Below are 16,421 nucleotides of genomic sequence, written 5' to 3'. Positions count from 1 at the left end.
AGACAAAGTAGGTGTTATGATGAATTATGAAAATTCTTGGAGTTAAAAAATCTAAAGCAAATGTAACACACTCTACAAACATTCAACTCCCAAATTCCAATATTGAAGGACTCTATGGGCAAAAACTTGAACGATGCAGGAAGCATCAACAGAAGATGGAAGAAGGAGACCACAACCAACCACCAGCTCAATCTGGAGATCTATGTCTCCTACATCTACCTGTTTATGTCTTACTACTTTGACTATGATGGTGTGGCTTTGAAGAATTTTTCCAAATATTTTCTGCACCAGTCTCACAAGGACAAGGAACATGCTGATGAAACTACAGAATCAATAGGGTGGCCAAATGTTTCTTCAGGATACCAAGCAACCAGACCCTGGATGACTGGAAAAGTGGGCTGAATGCAATGGAATATGCTTTGCACTAGGAAAACAAAACACTACTGGGACTACACAAACTGGCCACTGCTGACAAGAACTACCCCCATTTGTGTGACTTCATTGAGATGAATAAGTAAGTGAAATTGATCAAAAAATTGGGTGATTAAGTAACCAGCTTGAGCAAGATAGGGGGGCCCCAGATTCTGGCCTGGCAGAGTATCTCTTTGACAAGCACCCCCTGGGAGACAGCGATGGACAGAACAAAGATTTTAATCTGACTTCCAGTGGTCACAGGCTTGACTTCCTGGGTCACCAAAATGCCATATGCATGTTGGGTTTACCTTTAACTTTTACATTAAATGTACAATGTTGTTTTTGCTGTTAGGTGCCATCGAGTCGGTACTGACTCATAGCGACCTTATGCACAACAGAATGAAACACTGCCCGATCCTAGGCCAACCTCACTACTGTTGCCACACTTGAGTCCATCGATGCTGCTACTTGGCCAATTCATCTCATTGGGGGTCTTTCTCTTTTTCTCAGAACTTCTACCTTACCAAACATGATATCCTTCTACAGTGACTGGTCCCTCCTGTCAATATGACCAAAGTATGAGAGATGAAGTTTGGCCATCCTGGCCTCCAAGGAACACTTTGGCTGCACTTCTTCCAAAATGGATCTATTGGTTCTTTTGGCAACCCATGGCACTTTCAATATTCCCCTCCCAACACCATAACTCAAAAGCATCAATTCTTCTATGATCTTCCTTATTCACTGCCCAGCTTTTGCATGCAGATGAGGTTACTGAAAATACCATGACTTGGGTCAGGCACACTTTAGTCCTCAAGCTGACATCTTTGCTCTTCAACACTTTACAAAGGTCTTGTGCAGCTAAATTGCCTAATGCAATACATTGTTTTTATTTTCTTGACTGCTACTTGTGTGAGTGTTGATCATTGATCCAAGAAGAACGAAGTCCTTGACAACTTCAATCTTTTCTCCACTGCTAAGAATGTTGTCCAGTGGTGAAGATTTTTGTTTTCTTGACATTGAGATGTAATCCATACCGAAGGCTGTGCTCTTTGATCTTCATCAGTAAATGTTTTAAGTCCTCTTCACTTTCAGCAAGCAAGGTTGTATCATCTGCATATCGCAGGTTGTTAATGAGTTTTCCTTTAATCCTGATGCCACATTTTTCTTCATAGAACCCAGCTTCTCAGATTATTTGCAGATTGAATAAGTATGGTGAAAGAATACAACCTTGTCACACACCTTTCTTAATTTTACACCTTTCAGTGTCCACAGGTTGTGTTTGAACAACTGCTTCTTGGTCCATGTACAGATTCCTCACAAGCACAATTAAGTGTTCCGGAATACTCATGCAATGTTGCCCATAGCTTGTCATGATTCACACAATCAAAAGCCTTTGTGTAGTCAATAAAGCACACGTAAACATCTTTCTGATATTCTCTGCTTTCAGCCAAGATCCATGAGACATCAGCAATTCTATCCTTCGTTCCACGGCCTCTTCTGAATCTGGCTTGAGCCTCTGGAAGTTCTCTGTCAATGTATGCTTGCAGCCGTTATAGCATGCACTTAAATTATTTTATTTGTACCATCCCCTCAGATAAAGTAATTTGATATCATGAACCTCCCCACAAAAAATAAGATGGAAGGAATCCAGAGAAGCTATAGTTAAAAAACAAAAAGCCAATGCCCAATCATTTCAGTAGGTAATATCTGATCAAGAACCACTGGCACTGACAGAGGAAATCCAAGCTTTGGTGAAGGCATAAAAATGTAAGACTCCAGGAATTGGCGAATACCAATTATGATGCTTCAAAAAATAGATGCGATGAACTTATTTATACCAAGAAATGTGGAAAATAGCTACGTGGTCAGTTGACTGAAAGAAATGCATAGCCATGTCCATCCCAAAGAAAAGTGATCCAATTGTTACTGCTGCTGTTAGGTGCTATTGAGTCTGTACTTAGTCATAGAAAACATGCACAGCACAACGTGACACTCTCCAGTGCTGTGCCAACCTCACAGTGAGTACATTGCTACTGCAACTATGCCAATCCATCTAATTGGGGGGGGGGGGGTCTTTTTTTTTTTTTTGCTGATCCTACACTTTACCAAGTATGATGTCTTTCCAGTGATTGACCCCTCCTAATAATATGTATGAAGTATGAGAGACAAAGTCTGGTCATCCTGGATTATAAGGAACATTCTGGTTGTAATTCTTCCAACATAGATTTGTTTATTCTTGTGGTGGTGTATGTTACATTTAATACTGGTCTCCAACATTAGAACTCATATGCATTAATTCTTTTATTTATTTATTTTTTTATTCACATGCATATGAGGTTACTGAAAATACCATAACTTGGGTCAGGTGCTCCTTCGCCCTCAAACTGACATCTTTGCTCCTGAACACTTTAAAAAGGTCTGGTGCAACAGATTCGCCTAATGCAATACATCATTTGATTTCTTGACTGCTGCTTCCATGAGTGTTGATGGTTGATCCAAGCAACATGAAGTCTTTGGCAACTTCAATCTTTCCTCTATTTATATGGATGCTGTTCCTTAGTTCAGTGGTGAGAAACTTTGTTTTCTTTACATTGAGGTAGAAACCACACCAAAAGCTGTGGTCGTTGATTTTCATCAGTAAATATTTGAAGTCTTCTTTACTTTTAGTGATCAAAGTTATATCATCTGCATATTGTAAATTTTTAATGAATATTTCTCCAATCCTGATGTCATGTTTTTATATAATACAGCTTCTCGAATTTTTGCTCAGAATACAGATTGAATAAGTATGGTGAAAAAATACAGCCCTGGCACACAACTTTCCTAATTTTAAACTATTCAGTATTCCCTTCTTCTGTTCAAATAACTGAATCTTGGTCTATATACAGATTTCTCCTGAACACAATTAAGTGCTCCAAAATACTCATTCTCCACAATGCAGTTTATAGTTTGTCATGACCCAAATAATCAAAAGTGGTTGCATAGTCAATAAAGTACAGGTAAACATCTTTCTAGTATTCTTTGCTTTCAGGCAAGATCCATCTGACATCAACAAGAATTCTCTCATTCCACATCCTTTTCTGAATCTGGCTTGAACCTCTGAAAGTTCTCTGAAACGTTCTCTTCTGAATCTGACCTGTCTGTACTTCAGGCAGCTCCTGTCAATGCACTGCCACAGCTGTTTTTGGATTAACTTTAACAAAATTTTACTTGCATGCAATATAAATGATATTTTCGCATGATTTCCACATTCCCTTGGGTCACCTTTCTTTGGAATGGGCATAAATATGGATCTTTTCCAATTCCTTGGCAGATGCCTTCCAAATTTCTTAGCATAGATGAGTGAGTGCCTCCAGTGCTACATCAGTTCATTGAAATATTTCAATTTATATCCATCGATTGCTGTACCTTGTTCTTTGCTAATGTCTTCAGTGCATCTTGGACTTCCTTCAGTGTCATTGGCTCTTGATCTTATGCTACCTCTTGAAAAGGTAGAACATTAACCATTTCATTTTGGTACAGTGACTTTTTTATTCCTTCTGAGGGAGTCTGACTGCAATTATTTTGAGACCAATTGCCATAACTATTTTAAATTGTCTATTTTCCTTAAGTTTTAATTTCCCATTTCTGCCAGTTAAACCTATCTAAATTCTACCCCCAGGCAAGACCTCACAAAAGCCCATTTCCTCTACAGCTAGCCCATTCTAGGCTCCACCCCCTTATAAAAAGCCTCAGCCTGTATAGGAGGAGGCTTCTGGCCTTGGCCAGGTTTGTCTTGAATAAACCTGTCCTTGCTGTTGAACTGTGCTCTCTGTCTCTTTTCTCCATTGACTCTAACATATGTTGTTGAAAGCCTGGCACAGAAGATAGAACTCTCTTGCAACTCAGGATGGAATGGAAAGAGGCTGCCAGTCTGGCCTTATTCCTGAAACCTGAGAATTCCTGGCAATCCACCCTGTCCATCTCTCGCTCTCTCTCTTTCTCTTCAGTGGACTGTGAAAGATTGCACATTCAGTTGGGTGGATTGTGAGGTTCTGACTGGCGCACACCCCAGTGAACTATCAAAACTCCTGAACCTAGGATCTCTTTTTCCGACTGCTCATATAGGAGTAGTCTGCTTTTCTCCTCTCTCTCTCTCTGTCTCTCCCTCTACAACGTACTATGAGGGATCACAAGAGGATTGCAAGGCCAGATCAGGTGGTTCTCAAAACTCTTGTCCATAAAGGGCTTTTTCCCCACCCCTCACTTCTGAGTAGTCCATTTTTTCCTTTTTATTTCTTTTTCTGTGACTCCAGCTCCCTGAGGCCATTTTGCCAGATTTTTCCTCATCCAACATCGGTCACAAATTCCTGGGTCTAGGTAGGTCAGCCCTAGGCACCTTCTCTTGAGGATCATTTGGACTTCCCTGGAAGAGGGCTTGTGGATGCCCATAATCCTCTCCAAGCTATCCAGTCCAGCAGTCTCTTTCCTCACTAGGACACCCTGGGAGAAGGCAGACACTGCCTTGGGCAGTGACCCCTCGATCCACCCAAAATGGAAGCTGCCCCCCCCTGCACATCTTCCCCTCTAAGCTGTCTTCTGAATAACCTAAAGAAATTGCATCTAACAGAAATCAATCTGAAAAAAAATCATCGATTTTTGCAATATAGCCTGACCACAATATAAATTGGACAATGATAGCCAGTGGTCAGAAAACAGCACTTTTGACTACCAAATTCTCAGAGACCTTGACAACTTCCTTCAAAGAAACATAAAAGGGCAGGAAGTTCCTTACATCCTTACATCTTTTTCCTTCCTCAGCTCTTGGCCCTCTCTTTGTCAATCCTGCTCATCTCACCACCAAATTCTCCTTTAAAGTGAAAAACCTTCTCAGAAACAGTTTCCTCCTGAACCCCTTTTGATTCTGCCAATGATGAGCCTCCCCTACCACTTTCTCAGCCCCACCTCCTCCTCCCCATTCCCTGACTTTTCCACTTCTCTACCTCCTCCTCCTCCTTCTCTACCTGTTCCTTCTCCTGAAGATCCTCCTCCCTCACTCCCAGTCACACAATCCCAGAGTACAGCACAAACTATCCTCCCTTTAAGGGAAGTTGCCTGGGTCCATGGCCCCACCCGAGTGTATGTTAATTTTTCTATGTCTGATCTTTCCCAGATTGAAGAATGCTTAGGATCTTTTCCTGAAAACCCAGTCAAGTTCCACAAAGAGTTCTTGTGGATAAGCCAGTCTTTAGTTTAACTTGGCATGCTATTTACATTATTTTAAATGCTACCTTGACCCCGATAAGAGGGAACTCACATGGAAAGCAGCAGATGCCCATGCTAATACCCTCCATGAACAGGCCCCCACCTGTCAGCCTGTAGCAACGGATGCCTAACTGGAATTATCAACACCCAACAAAAGAATCACATAATTACTTTTTTATAGGTGAAATGGATAAAAACGATCATGAGGCTGTCAATTGTTATAAATTACTTGAGGTCACCCAAGGCCCTGATGAAAATTCTGACCTTTTTCTTTCCCGACTTCCAGAGGCCACTATAAAATATACCAACATTAACCCAGAATCAAGAGAAGACAAAACTTTCCTTTATTTGAAGCTTATTTTCTAATCTGCACCTGACATTAGAAGGAAATTACAAAACTTAGAACGTCCTGAAACCCCACAACAAGACCTTCTAAATGCAGCCTTCAAAGTTTTTAACAACTGAGATGAGGAACAGAGGAACCAAAAAGAAAACCACTCTGCATTAAATATCAGATGCTATAGCGTCTGACACTTCACACTTGCCCCAGCTCAGAGCAGGAAAAGAACAAAACAGTTCCTGGAACGTGCTTTCTATGTGGACAGGCTGGACATTGGGCAAAAGCGTGCCCTACCCCGAGGCCACCGACCAAGTCATGTCCAATATGTGGTCAGTGGGTCACTGGAAGATGGGCCGCCCCCACCAGGGACAACCTCCCAGGTCAGGTTCAGTCCAATCTTTAGCCCCCAACCACCTGCGAAAGACCTTTCATCCATATTAGATTTCTTTTCAGAAGATTGACGGTGCCTGAGATTCTCCGCCCCTAAAGCAAGCATGCCCTCAAAACCCAGGGTTGTCAGGACAGTATCAAGTAATACTATCTGTTTCCTACGGGATACTGGGACCAGTCTTTCAGTTCTAACAGAATATAATGGTCCACTCCCATCTTCCTCAGTCTCAGCAATCAGAATGAAAGGCATACCTGCCACTTCCAAACAAACACTACCCCTCAGTTGTTCCTTTGGAGATTTATCCTTCACTCATTCTTTTTTAGTAATGCCCCATTGCCCTCTTTCTCTTTTGTTGTTGTTGTCAGGTGCCATCGAGTTGGAACTGACTCATAGCGACCCCATGCACAGCAGAATGAAACAATGTCCGATCCTGGGCCAACCTCACTACCGTCGCCACACTTGACGCCATCAATGATGTCACCTGGTTGATCCATCTCGTTGGGGGTCTTCCTCTTTTTCTCTGACCCTCCACCTTACCCAGCATGACATCCTTCTCCAGCGACTGTTCTTTCCGGACAATGTGTCCAAAGTATGAGAGACGAAGCCTAACCATCTTGGCCTCCAAGGAGCACTCTGGTTGCACTTTCTCTTTTAGGACATGATATCTTATACAAATTAGGAGCTGTAATCCATTTTGAATGTCTAAGAGACAGGTACCCCTACCTTTTACTAGCACAGACACCTGGCCGCTGTGTAAGTCCCCTTGAAACGTCACCAAAATTTAGTCACATAATTTGGAATACTGACATCCTTGTCATTTCCCATCACCAGACCCCTATAAAAATTTCATTAAAGGATCCTATGTGTCAAGTCATTGCCCCTCAATAACCCTTTAGTCCTGAGAGTCTCCATTATTTCCTGACTCCTTGCAGCCCACATCCTCATACCTACCCATTCCCCATACAACACATCTATTCTCCCAGTGTGAAAACCAAGACCTCCATTAGATCAAGCTGTGTGTCCTACTTTTCCAGTACTCCAAAACCTCCACACCTTTCTGTCATGCAGTCCTTCCTCCATTACCTATTTTTCAGTATTAGACCTTAAAGATGCTTTCTTCACATTCCTTATTGATCCATTATCCCCTAACCTTTTTACCTTCATGTGGAGTGACCCCAATACTAGGCCTGGACTGTGTTGCCATAAGAGTTTAGAGATAGCCCCTCACTGTTTTGGCCAGGCCCTCCAATCTGACCTTCCAAAGTTAGACCTTTCGCACTAGCATTCTCCTTCAGTATGTTGAGGATCTTCTTGTTTGTAGACCCTCCAAAGAAATGTGCCCCCAACACACCATCATTCTTCTCAATTATTTAGCTGATTGTAGACATCGAGCATCAAAAAGGAAGTCCCAATTAGTAGCTCTACAAGTCATACCTAGGGCTCCTCATAACCCCTACCTCTTGAAGCATTCCCTCTTCCCGCAAGTTTGCTATTCAAAGCTTACAAATGCCAACCACCAAAAGAAGTCTCCTTTCCTTTCTAGACTTTTAGCAGGATTTTTCCACCTATGGATTCCAAACTGGGCCATTATAGCTAAACCTCTATATGAAACTTCCAAGGGTGATATTTCACCTCCTTGGAACCTATTCCTTTAGTAGTCCAAGTTTTCAAACAGTTTCAGAAAGCCTTAGAGACTGCCCCAGCCCTAGGTTTTTCAAACCTCAACAAGACCTTCTATTTATATTTACACAGTGCTAAGAACCAAGCGTAAGGAGCTCTGGTAGCGTAGTGGTTACGAATTGGGTTGCGAACCATAAGGTCAGCAGTTCGAAACTACCATCTGCTCCGCAGGAGAAAGATGAGGCTTTCTGCTCCCATAAAGATTTACAGCCTTGGAAACCCTGTACAGGGTTGCTATGGGTCGGAACCGACTCGACGGCACTTAACAACAACAACAACAAGAATCAAGCGTAAGGAGCTCTGGTAGCATAGTGGTTACGAATCGGGCTGCTAATCTCACGATCAGCAGTTCAAAACTGCCAGCTGTTCTGTGGGAGAAAGATGAGGCTTTCTGTTCCTGTAAAGATTTACAGCCTCAGGAACCCTGTTCAGGAACCGACTCCACGGCACGTAACAATAGCAACAACAAGAATCAAGCGCTAGGCCTTTTGGCCCAACCAGCCAGAGATTCCCTGTATCCCACTGCATGTTTGTCAAAACAACTAGACCCCATATACCAGGGGTGGCCATTGTGTCTAAGAGTCTTTGCCTGGAAGCACACAAACTCACATTTCACTGTGCAATCCAAGTGTTTTCTTCACAGAACCTCCCTGACATGCTAAGCCACAAAGCTTTATCCTCCATCTCATTTTCATGCATGCAAACTCTCCACCCACCCTTTTGTAACCTTCCATATTATTCCATCTACTCCCCCCCGCCCCCATCAACCCAACCACCCTCCTTCCCCTTGGAAAACATGATTGTGCAGAAATTCTTCCCTATTACATTTTCACCATCTTACACATATCCCCATATCAGGAGCTCCTAATTGGTTTATTGATGGAAGCTCTACCAAAGGAGATTGCAGTTTAGCTGGGTATGTGATCATTCACTGTGACCGAAAGGGCACTATCAAAATAATACAAGCAGCCAAACTACCTCCCAACTAGCAAAACTTACAGCTCTCATCCGAGCCCTCACCTTAGCTTCCAAAACATCCATACACATTTACACTGATTCAAAGTACACATACAATATACATTCCAACACTCAAATGAGGACAAATGTGAGAATGGGGCTCCTCACAGCATGCAGAACCCACATAATCAATGGAAAACTCATACACAAGCTCCTAAAAGCTGCCCTTCTCCACCAAAAGTTGCCTTAATGTATTGCAAAGGACATCAAACTGACTCTGAGTTTATTTTTGCCACTAACTGCTGGAACCTCGACACCCTGTTTTCTTTTCCCATTAGCCATAAAACCCTCAGGCACTTATATTGATTCACAAACCATCACTCTTACAAAACTTGGGGCAACCTTTGATGAACTCTATTGGTACATATAGTGGCATATCTAGTCCTCCTAGAAAAAAACCCTACAAATCCTCCTTGAAACGCTTCACCAAACCGTCCATTGTAGCAGCTTCCCTTTATTACAATTCCTCAAGAATTACGTACACATTCCATCTCAGATACAAGACATCCTCAAAGCCATTTCAGATACTTGCTCCATTGGCCAAACGGTTTCTGCACAAACCAAGCTCCACCCCTCTTCTTTTCCCACCCACCAAGCCCAGGGGCACTTTCCTTGTGAGGACCGGCTACTAGATTTTACACACATTCCTGCTGTTAAGAAGTTGAAATATCTCTTAGTCTTCATAGACACTTTTTTCGGGTGGATTGAAGCTTTTGCAACCACGAATAAGTGAGCTGCAATGGTAGCCCAATTAATAGCCAACTAAATTTTCCCTAGATTTGGAATCCACATTTCTTTGCGATCAGACAACGGATGTGAATTTGTTCCTGAAATAGCACAAAATTTAGCTAAAGCCCTCAATATTACCTGGTATTTCCACATACCTGACCAGCCCCAGTCCTCAGGGAAACTTGGAAACGCTAACGGCCTCATAAAAAAAAATCGTTAATAAGATACATTCAACAAATGCACCGGGATTGGGTTATCCTTCTCCCTCTAGTATTGTTAAAAAATCAGGACTTTACCCGGCAAGTCCCTCATATTAAGCCCATTTGAGATTATATATGGGTGACCCCTTATCCCTTTCCTGGCCTTACCTCCCACCCAACCCAATTTTCACCCCCCTTTAATTACTCCCTTTTTTAAAATAAACTTTATGTACATGCACTTGGACTTTCACGGATACCTACTTCTTAAAACCCATTGACAATTTACCCACCTCACTCCAACCTGGAAACTGGGTTCAATAAAAACTCAACCAACTCCTTAAAACCAAAATGGGACGTCCCCTTCCAAGTAATTTTTATCACCCCCATAGCTAAACTCAAAACCACCCATCCTGGTATCACCTATCCTCCTTAAAGAAAACAACTCATTCATCCGATGCTGTTTTTTCCTCAACTCAAACAAGACCCCTCCGTCTTAGTCTCACCTGTCTTCCAAACCCAACACCATCAACAAATGAATCTCTCCCTGCCTGCCTTCCAGAACTTTCTGACCAACCTGAAAAGTGCTTGCAACTGGTATTCTCAGTGGCACTGTGCCAGTGTGTTCTCCAGCAGATTTCATCTTTCTCCTTAATAAGCTAGGGCTCCAAAGAACATTAAAAAAATTCACCCGCATCCAAATTTTCTTCTTTTCTTTTGCCACCTTAGTCCTGCTTTTCTCGCACCCCTAGCCCCATCCATGACCCACATATTAAATGTTTCCAGTTGAGTCCTGCACACTACTCACCCCAACCCTCTGACACATTCTCCTTCTCCCTACTTCTGCAGGGTTAAAAGACTGGGTTACCACTGCGTCTGCAGTCCAAACCGAACCCAGGATCACATAACCACAGCTCTACTTCTCCAGGACCTTCTAAACAACTCCCAACATCACCCAGACTCAGCAAGAAGCAGCTAGAATAAGAACGATGCCCCATTCCCTATATTTCAGCAGAAGGCTGGACTGAGGGAGCCTGAGTGTAGCTATATTGAGACCAACCACCATAACTATCTTAAATACCTATTTTTCTAAAGTTTCAATTTCCCGTTTCTGCCAATTGCTGGTGGCTGTGTGTCATGGAGTCAATTCCGACTCATAGCGACACTGTACAGGGTTTTCGAGGCTGTAAATCTTTACCGGAGCAGAACACCTCTTCTTTCTCCCGTGGAACAGCTGGTAGTTTCAAACTGCTGACCTTGCGGTTCTCAGCCCTATTCATAACCACTAGGCTGCCAGAGCTCCTGCTAGTTAGTTTCCATCTAAATTCTACCTCCAGGCAAGATATTACAAAAGCCCATTTCTTTCCCAACTAGCCCATTCTAAGCTCCCAAACCCTCATAAAAAGCCTCAGCCTGTATGGGAGGATGCTTCTGGCCTTGGTCAGTAAGCCCCTCCAGGTTTTGAATAAATCTGTCTTTGCTGTTGAGCCCTACTCTCTGTCTCTTTTCTCCATTTACTCTTAACACCTTCCATCTGCTTTGGATTCTTTATGCAATATTTTACCCATAGAATCCTTCAATATTTTCAGTCAAGACTTTAATTTTTTCTTCTGTTCCCTAAGCTTGAATGCTGATGTTCTTCCCTTTTGTTTTTCTTATTCCAGATATTTGCACATTTCATTATAATATTTGATTTTTTTTCTTCCTCAGCTGCTCTTTAATTTATATTCAGCTCTTTAACCTCCACATTTATTCCATTTGCTTTAGCTGGAGAGCAAGTTTCAGAGTCTCTTCTGACATCCATTTTGGTCTTTTTCTTCTTTCTTGCCTTCCTAATGACCTTTTGCCTTCTCCTGTCTGATGTTTTTGATGTCATCCCACAACTCTTCTAGTCTTCAGTCTTTAGTGTTTAATGCATCAAACTCTTCTTCAGATGAATTCTAACTTCAGGTAAGAAATGTTAAAAGTCATATTTGGGCTCTTGTGGACATGTTTTAATTTTCTTCAGCTTCAGCTTGAGCTTGCATATGAGCTATTGATGGTTTGTTTGGGTGAGGTCCATGTACATAGTTGTCTTTTATGTGTTTAATAAATATATTCACAATGAAGAAGTCATTGGTCTTAAAAATTCTATCACAGATCTCCAGCATAGTTTCTATCACCAAGGCCATATTTTGCAATAACATATCCTTCCAAAAATTGCATGTTTGATCAATTTCAGATTGAAGAAGTTGGTTGTTGCTGTTGTTGTTAAGAACCATGGAGTTGGTTCTGACACATAGTGACCCTGCACAGGATTTCCAAGGCTGTAAATCTTTATGGGAGCAGAAAGTCTCATCTTTCTCCCAAGGAACTGCTGGTAGTTTCAAACTGCTGACCCTGAGGTTGGCAGGCCGACTTGTAACCAGTATACTAATTATTCAATTTCACCATCCCTGGTTTTAGTGGTTGGTGCACAAATTTGAATACTAGTTATTTTAACTCATCTTCCTTGTAGGTGTATGAGTATTGTTTATCACAGTATTGTACTTCAAGAAAGGTCTTGAAATGTTGTTTTTGATGATGAATGTGACACCATTCCTCTTTAATTTGTCATTCTCAATTCAAATGGCCAATACCAGTGTGGCTCTGTAGGTTAATGCACTAGACTCTAAAGTTGGTTTTAACTGCATGGTAGGTGGTTCAAGCTCACCAGCTGTTCCTCAGAAACCCTATAAAGGTCACTGTGGGTCAGAAATTACTTCGTGGCACTTAACAACAACAATGCCTAAGATATTAACATTTATGCATTGCATTGCATTTTGACAACTTCCAACTTTCATAGATTCATACTTCATACATTCTATGTTTTGGTTATAAATGGATGTTTACAGTTGTTTCTACTTATTTTGAGTTGTGCCCCATCAGCAAATGAAGACCCAAAAGCTTTATCCCAATCACATCATAACTACTTTGAGGAAGCATTTCTTCTCCAGTGTATTTTGAGTGCCTTCCAATATGAGGGGATCATTTTCTGGACTTACATCTGACAAAATTTTGGTGTTCTTCATCATGTTTCAATATTCAATATTCTGATGCTACCTGACAGTGTTTCATTGCTACTCAAGGTTTTCGGTGACTAAATATTCAGAAGTCTGTCTCTCTGTCTTTCTGGTCTGGCTTTGTCTGGGAGTTCATCTGAAACCTGTCCAACATGGGTGACCCTGATGGTATTTTAAATATCAGTGGCATAGCTTCTAGAATCACAGTAACATGCAAGTCACTACAGTACACAAACTGACAGACAAGTGGTTTATTCCAAAGAAAACTGATCCAATAGAATGTAAAATTATTGAACAATATTACTAATATTGCAAGCAAGTAAATTTTTGCTGAAGATAACTTTCAAAAATAAATAAGCACAGGTTGCATAGGAAAGGAACTGCCAGAAGTTCAAGTCAGACTCAGAAGAGGATGTGGAATGAGGTCAGATGTACCTTGGCTGGAAGCAGACTACCAGAAAGATGTTTACCTGTTTTTAATTGACTAAGTCAATGCATCTGTCTGTGTAAAACATATATATATATGAAAGATAGACAACACTGTGAAAAATATGGATTCCAGAGTGCTTAATTGTGCTCACATAGAACCAGTAGAAAGATCACAATGGTAATATTCAATCTATGCTGAGTAAGCAATCTGAGAAAGTAGACTTCATGAAGAAGAACGCTGATTAGGATTAGAGGAAGACTCTTTACCAATCTATTTATTATATGCAAAGAGGAAGATTCCTTAACAACCTATGATATGGAAATGACACAACCTTGCTTGATGGATGTGAAGAAGACTTGAAATACTTAATGATGAAGGCCAAACACCATAGTCTTCAGTATGAATTGCATGCAAAACAACATTGCTTGCTGTTTTTATGAGCCGTAGAGTCGGTTCCAACATATAGCAACTCTATATAAGGTTTCCAACACTTTTAAAAGGTCTTGTGCAGCAGATTTGACTAATGCAATATGTCATTTAATTTCTTGACTGCTGCTTCCATGAGTGTTGACAGTTGATGCAAGAACAATGAAGTCCTGACAACTTCAGGACTTTTTTTCTCTAATGATAAGAATGTTATTTATTGGTCCAGTGGTGAGCAATTTTGTTTCCTTTACATTGAGATGCAATCCAAATTGAAGGCTGTGGTCTTTGATCTTCATTAGTAAGTATTTTAAGTCCTCTTCACTTTCAGCAAACAAGGTTGTATCATCTGCATATCGTGGGTTGTTAATGAGTCTTCCTCAAATCCTGATGCCCCTTTTTTCTTCATATTACCCAGCTTCTTAGATTATTTGCTCAGCATACAGGTTGAATAACTATGGTGAAAGAATACAACTGTGACAACACCTTTCCTAATTTTAAAGCTTTTGGTGTTCCCATGTTCTTTTCATGAGCACAAATAAGTGTTCCAGAAAACTCATACTTCATAATGTTGTCAATAGCTTGTCAGGATCCACACAATCAAAAGTCTTTGCATAGTCAATAAAGCACAGGTAAATATCTTTCTGGTATCATCTGCTTTGAGTCAAGATCCATCTGACATCAGCAATGGTATCCCTTGCTCCATGTCTCCTTCTGAATCTGGCTTGAAACTCTGGAAGCTCTCTGTCAATGAATGTATGGTTTCAGTCATTTCTGTATTACCTTTAGTAAAACTTTACTTTCATGGACTATCAAATATATTGTCTGATGATTTCCACATTCCATTGTGTTACCCCTCTTTGGAATGGGCACAAATATGGGCCTTTTCCAGTCAGTTGGCCAGGTAGTTATGCTCCAAATTTATTGGTATAGATGAGTGAGCACCTCCAGTGTCACCTCACTTTCTTGAAAGATTTCAATTTGTATTCCATCAAATCCTGGTACATTGTACTTGGCAGGCTTCATTGTGCATTGGACTTCTTCCTACAAGATCATTGGCTCTTGATCATATGTTACCTCTTGAAATGGCTGAACATTGACCACGTTCTTTTGGTACAGTGACTCTGTGTATTCCTTCCATCTTCTTTTTTTTTTTTTTTTTTTTAACATGGGAGAAAATCAGCTTTACACCATCGTTTCATTGCAATGATTACAATCTCCTCCATGCATCATCATTCAACAGTATTTTCTTCTATTCCCTCTGGTTTTTTTTCTGAGGATGTGCACAAAAACACTCAGGAATATATAATCATTTAAACAACCAAAGGACACATTCTGCTAGCCTGCCTACTAGCCACCAGTACCTGGCTGCCAGCACATAGCCTTTCTCTTTCCATGAATCTAGAATCTTCAGCTGCTCTATTTTTCCATCCCCTCATCTCTGTCTCCATCTCTGGTGTTGCTACTTCTACAACTTGCATTCTGCAAGTCTGCCTCCTGGCTGCCAGCACTCACTCCCACTCTTTCCATGAGTGTCTAGAGTCCTCACCTGCTCCCTCTCTCTGTGTCATCATCTCTGCCTCCATCTCTGGTGTTGCTGGTTCTCTGGATAGGATCCTGCATTCCACTTGTGCTCTTCTTGATGGTCCTAGGGTCCTCTGTTTCTGGACTGTAAGATTAACTACTCCCTCATTTTTGTTACAAAAGTTCTACCTTTACAGTTGTGACAGTTGCAATTAGTCATGATATCAATTACCCACTATTGAATCATAAGAATCTCATCTCCATCTCTTTTCACCAGACCCATCTAGACAAGATGAAACTATTCAGTGGGGACTGTATCTTCCCCTGTACATTCTGAAACTAAACTTCCTCTTGAAAACTTGTAAGCCAGTCACTTCATGCCTTTATCACCCCCTAATCTTAGGTTTTCAGAATATCTACAAGAACAAATTTTGAATATTTAAAATAATCAAATATCTAATTATGGGAGAAAAATAAGATGAAAAATATGTCTTCACATGTATTTTTGACTTTTCTTTTGAGTAGTGTCATGAAAAAATATGGTTTCCTCCGTATGGAATCAATGATTTACCACAAAAAAAGAAAGTAAAAGTTGTTTATAATGAATATTAAGGACTATAAATCTTACCTCTCTCAGGGGATCATTGAGTTCACTGAGAATATTTTCCTCATCAAAGATTTTGCCTTGGTATCTGTGTTCATAGTAATCATGGATCTTCTGACGCATATCGGCTGGTAACTTATGGAATGACATGTATTGCTCCACTTGTTTATACTATAAGGAAAGGAGAATGGAAATGAGAAATCATGGTTAGATTATATGAGAAATCTCCATGCTATTTTGTGGTGCTATACTTAATAACACTTGTCTGACTAACATAGAGAAATTACTTTGTCATGTATGAATCTTTTTTAGTTAAGCATTTGCTGTAAAGACAAAAATATTATAAGAAAGAGACACAAGAGAATTTCATTGTGAATACATGGAAAT

At 40.8% G+C, this 16,421-nt stretch overlaps 1 protein-coding gene across 1 annotated transcript in view; it reads right to left on the bottom strand.

The window, feature by feature from the left end:
• Nucleotides 1–16,421, bottom strand: part of HCN1 (hyperpolarization activated cyclic nucleotide-gated potassium channel 1) — a 689,786-nt gene that overhangs the window by 127,371 nt on the left and 545,994 nt on the right. Inside the window, exon 5 of the mRNA XM_006865746.1 lies at nt 16,059–16,205. Within this exon, the coding sequence (XP_006865808.1) occupies nt 16,059–16,205 (147 nt within the window). The remainder of the gene's footprint in view (nt 1–16,058; nt 16,206–16,421) is intronic.

Source organism: Chrysochloris asiatica, unplaced genomic scaffold (assembly GCF_000296735.1).
Source record: "Chrysochloris asiatica unplaced genomic scaffold, ChrAsi1.0 scaffold00082, whole genome shotgun sequence".
In the NCBI taxonomy this organism is placed as follows: Eukaryota; Metazoa; Chordata; class Mammalia; order Afrosoricida; family Chrysochloridae; genus Chrysochloris; species Chrysochloris asiatica.
This window is presented reverse-complemented; position numbering and strand designations above follow the sequence as displayed.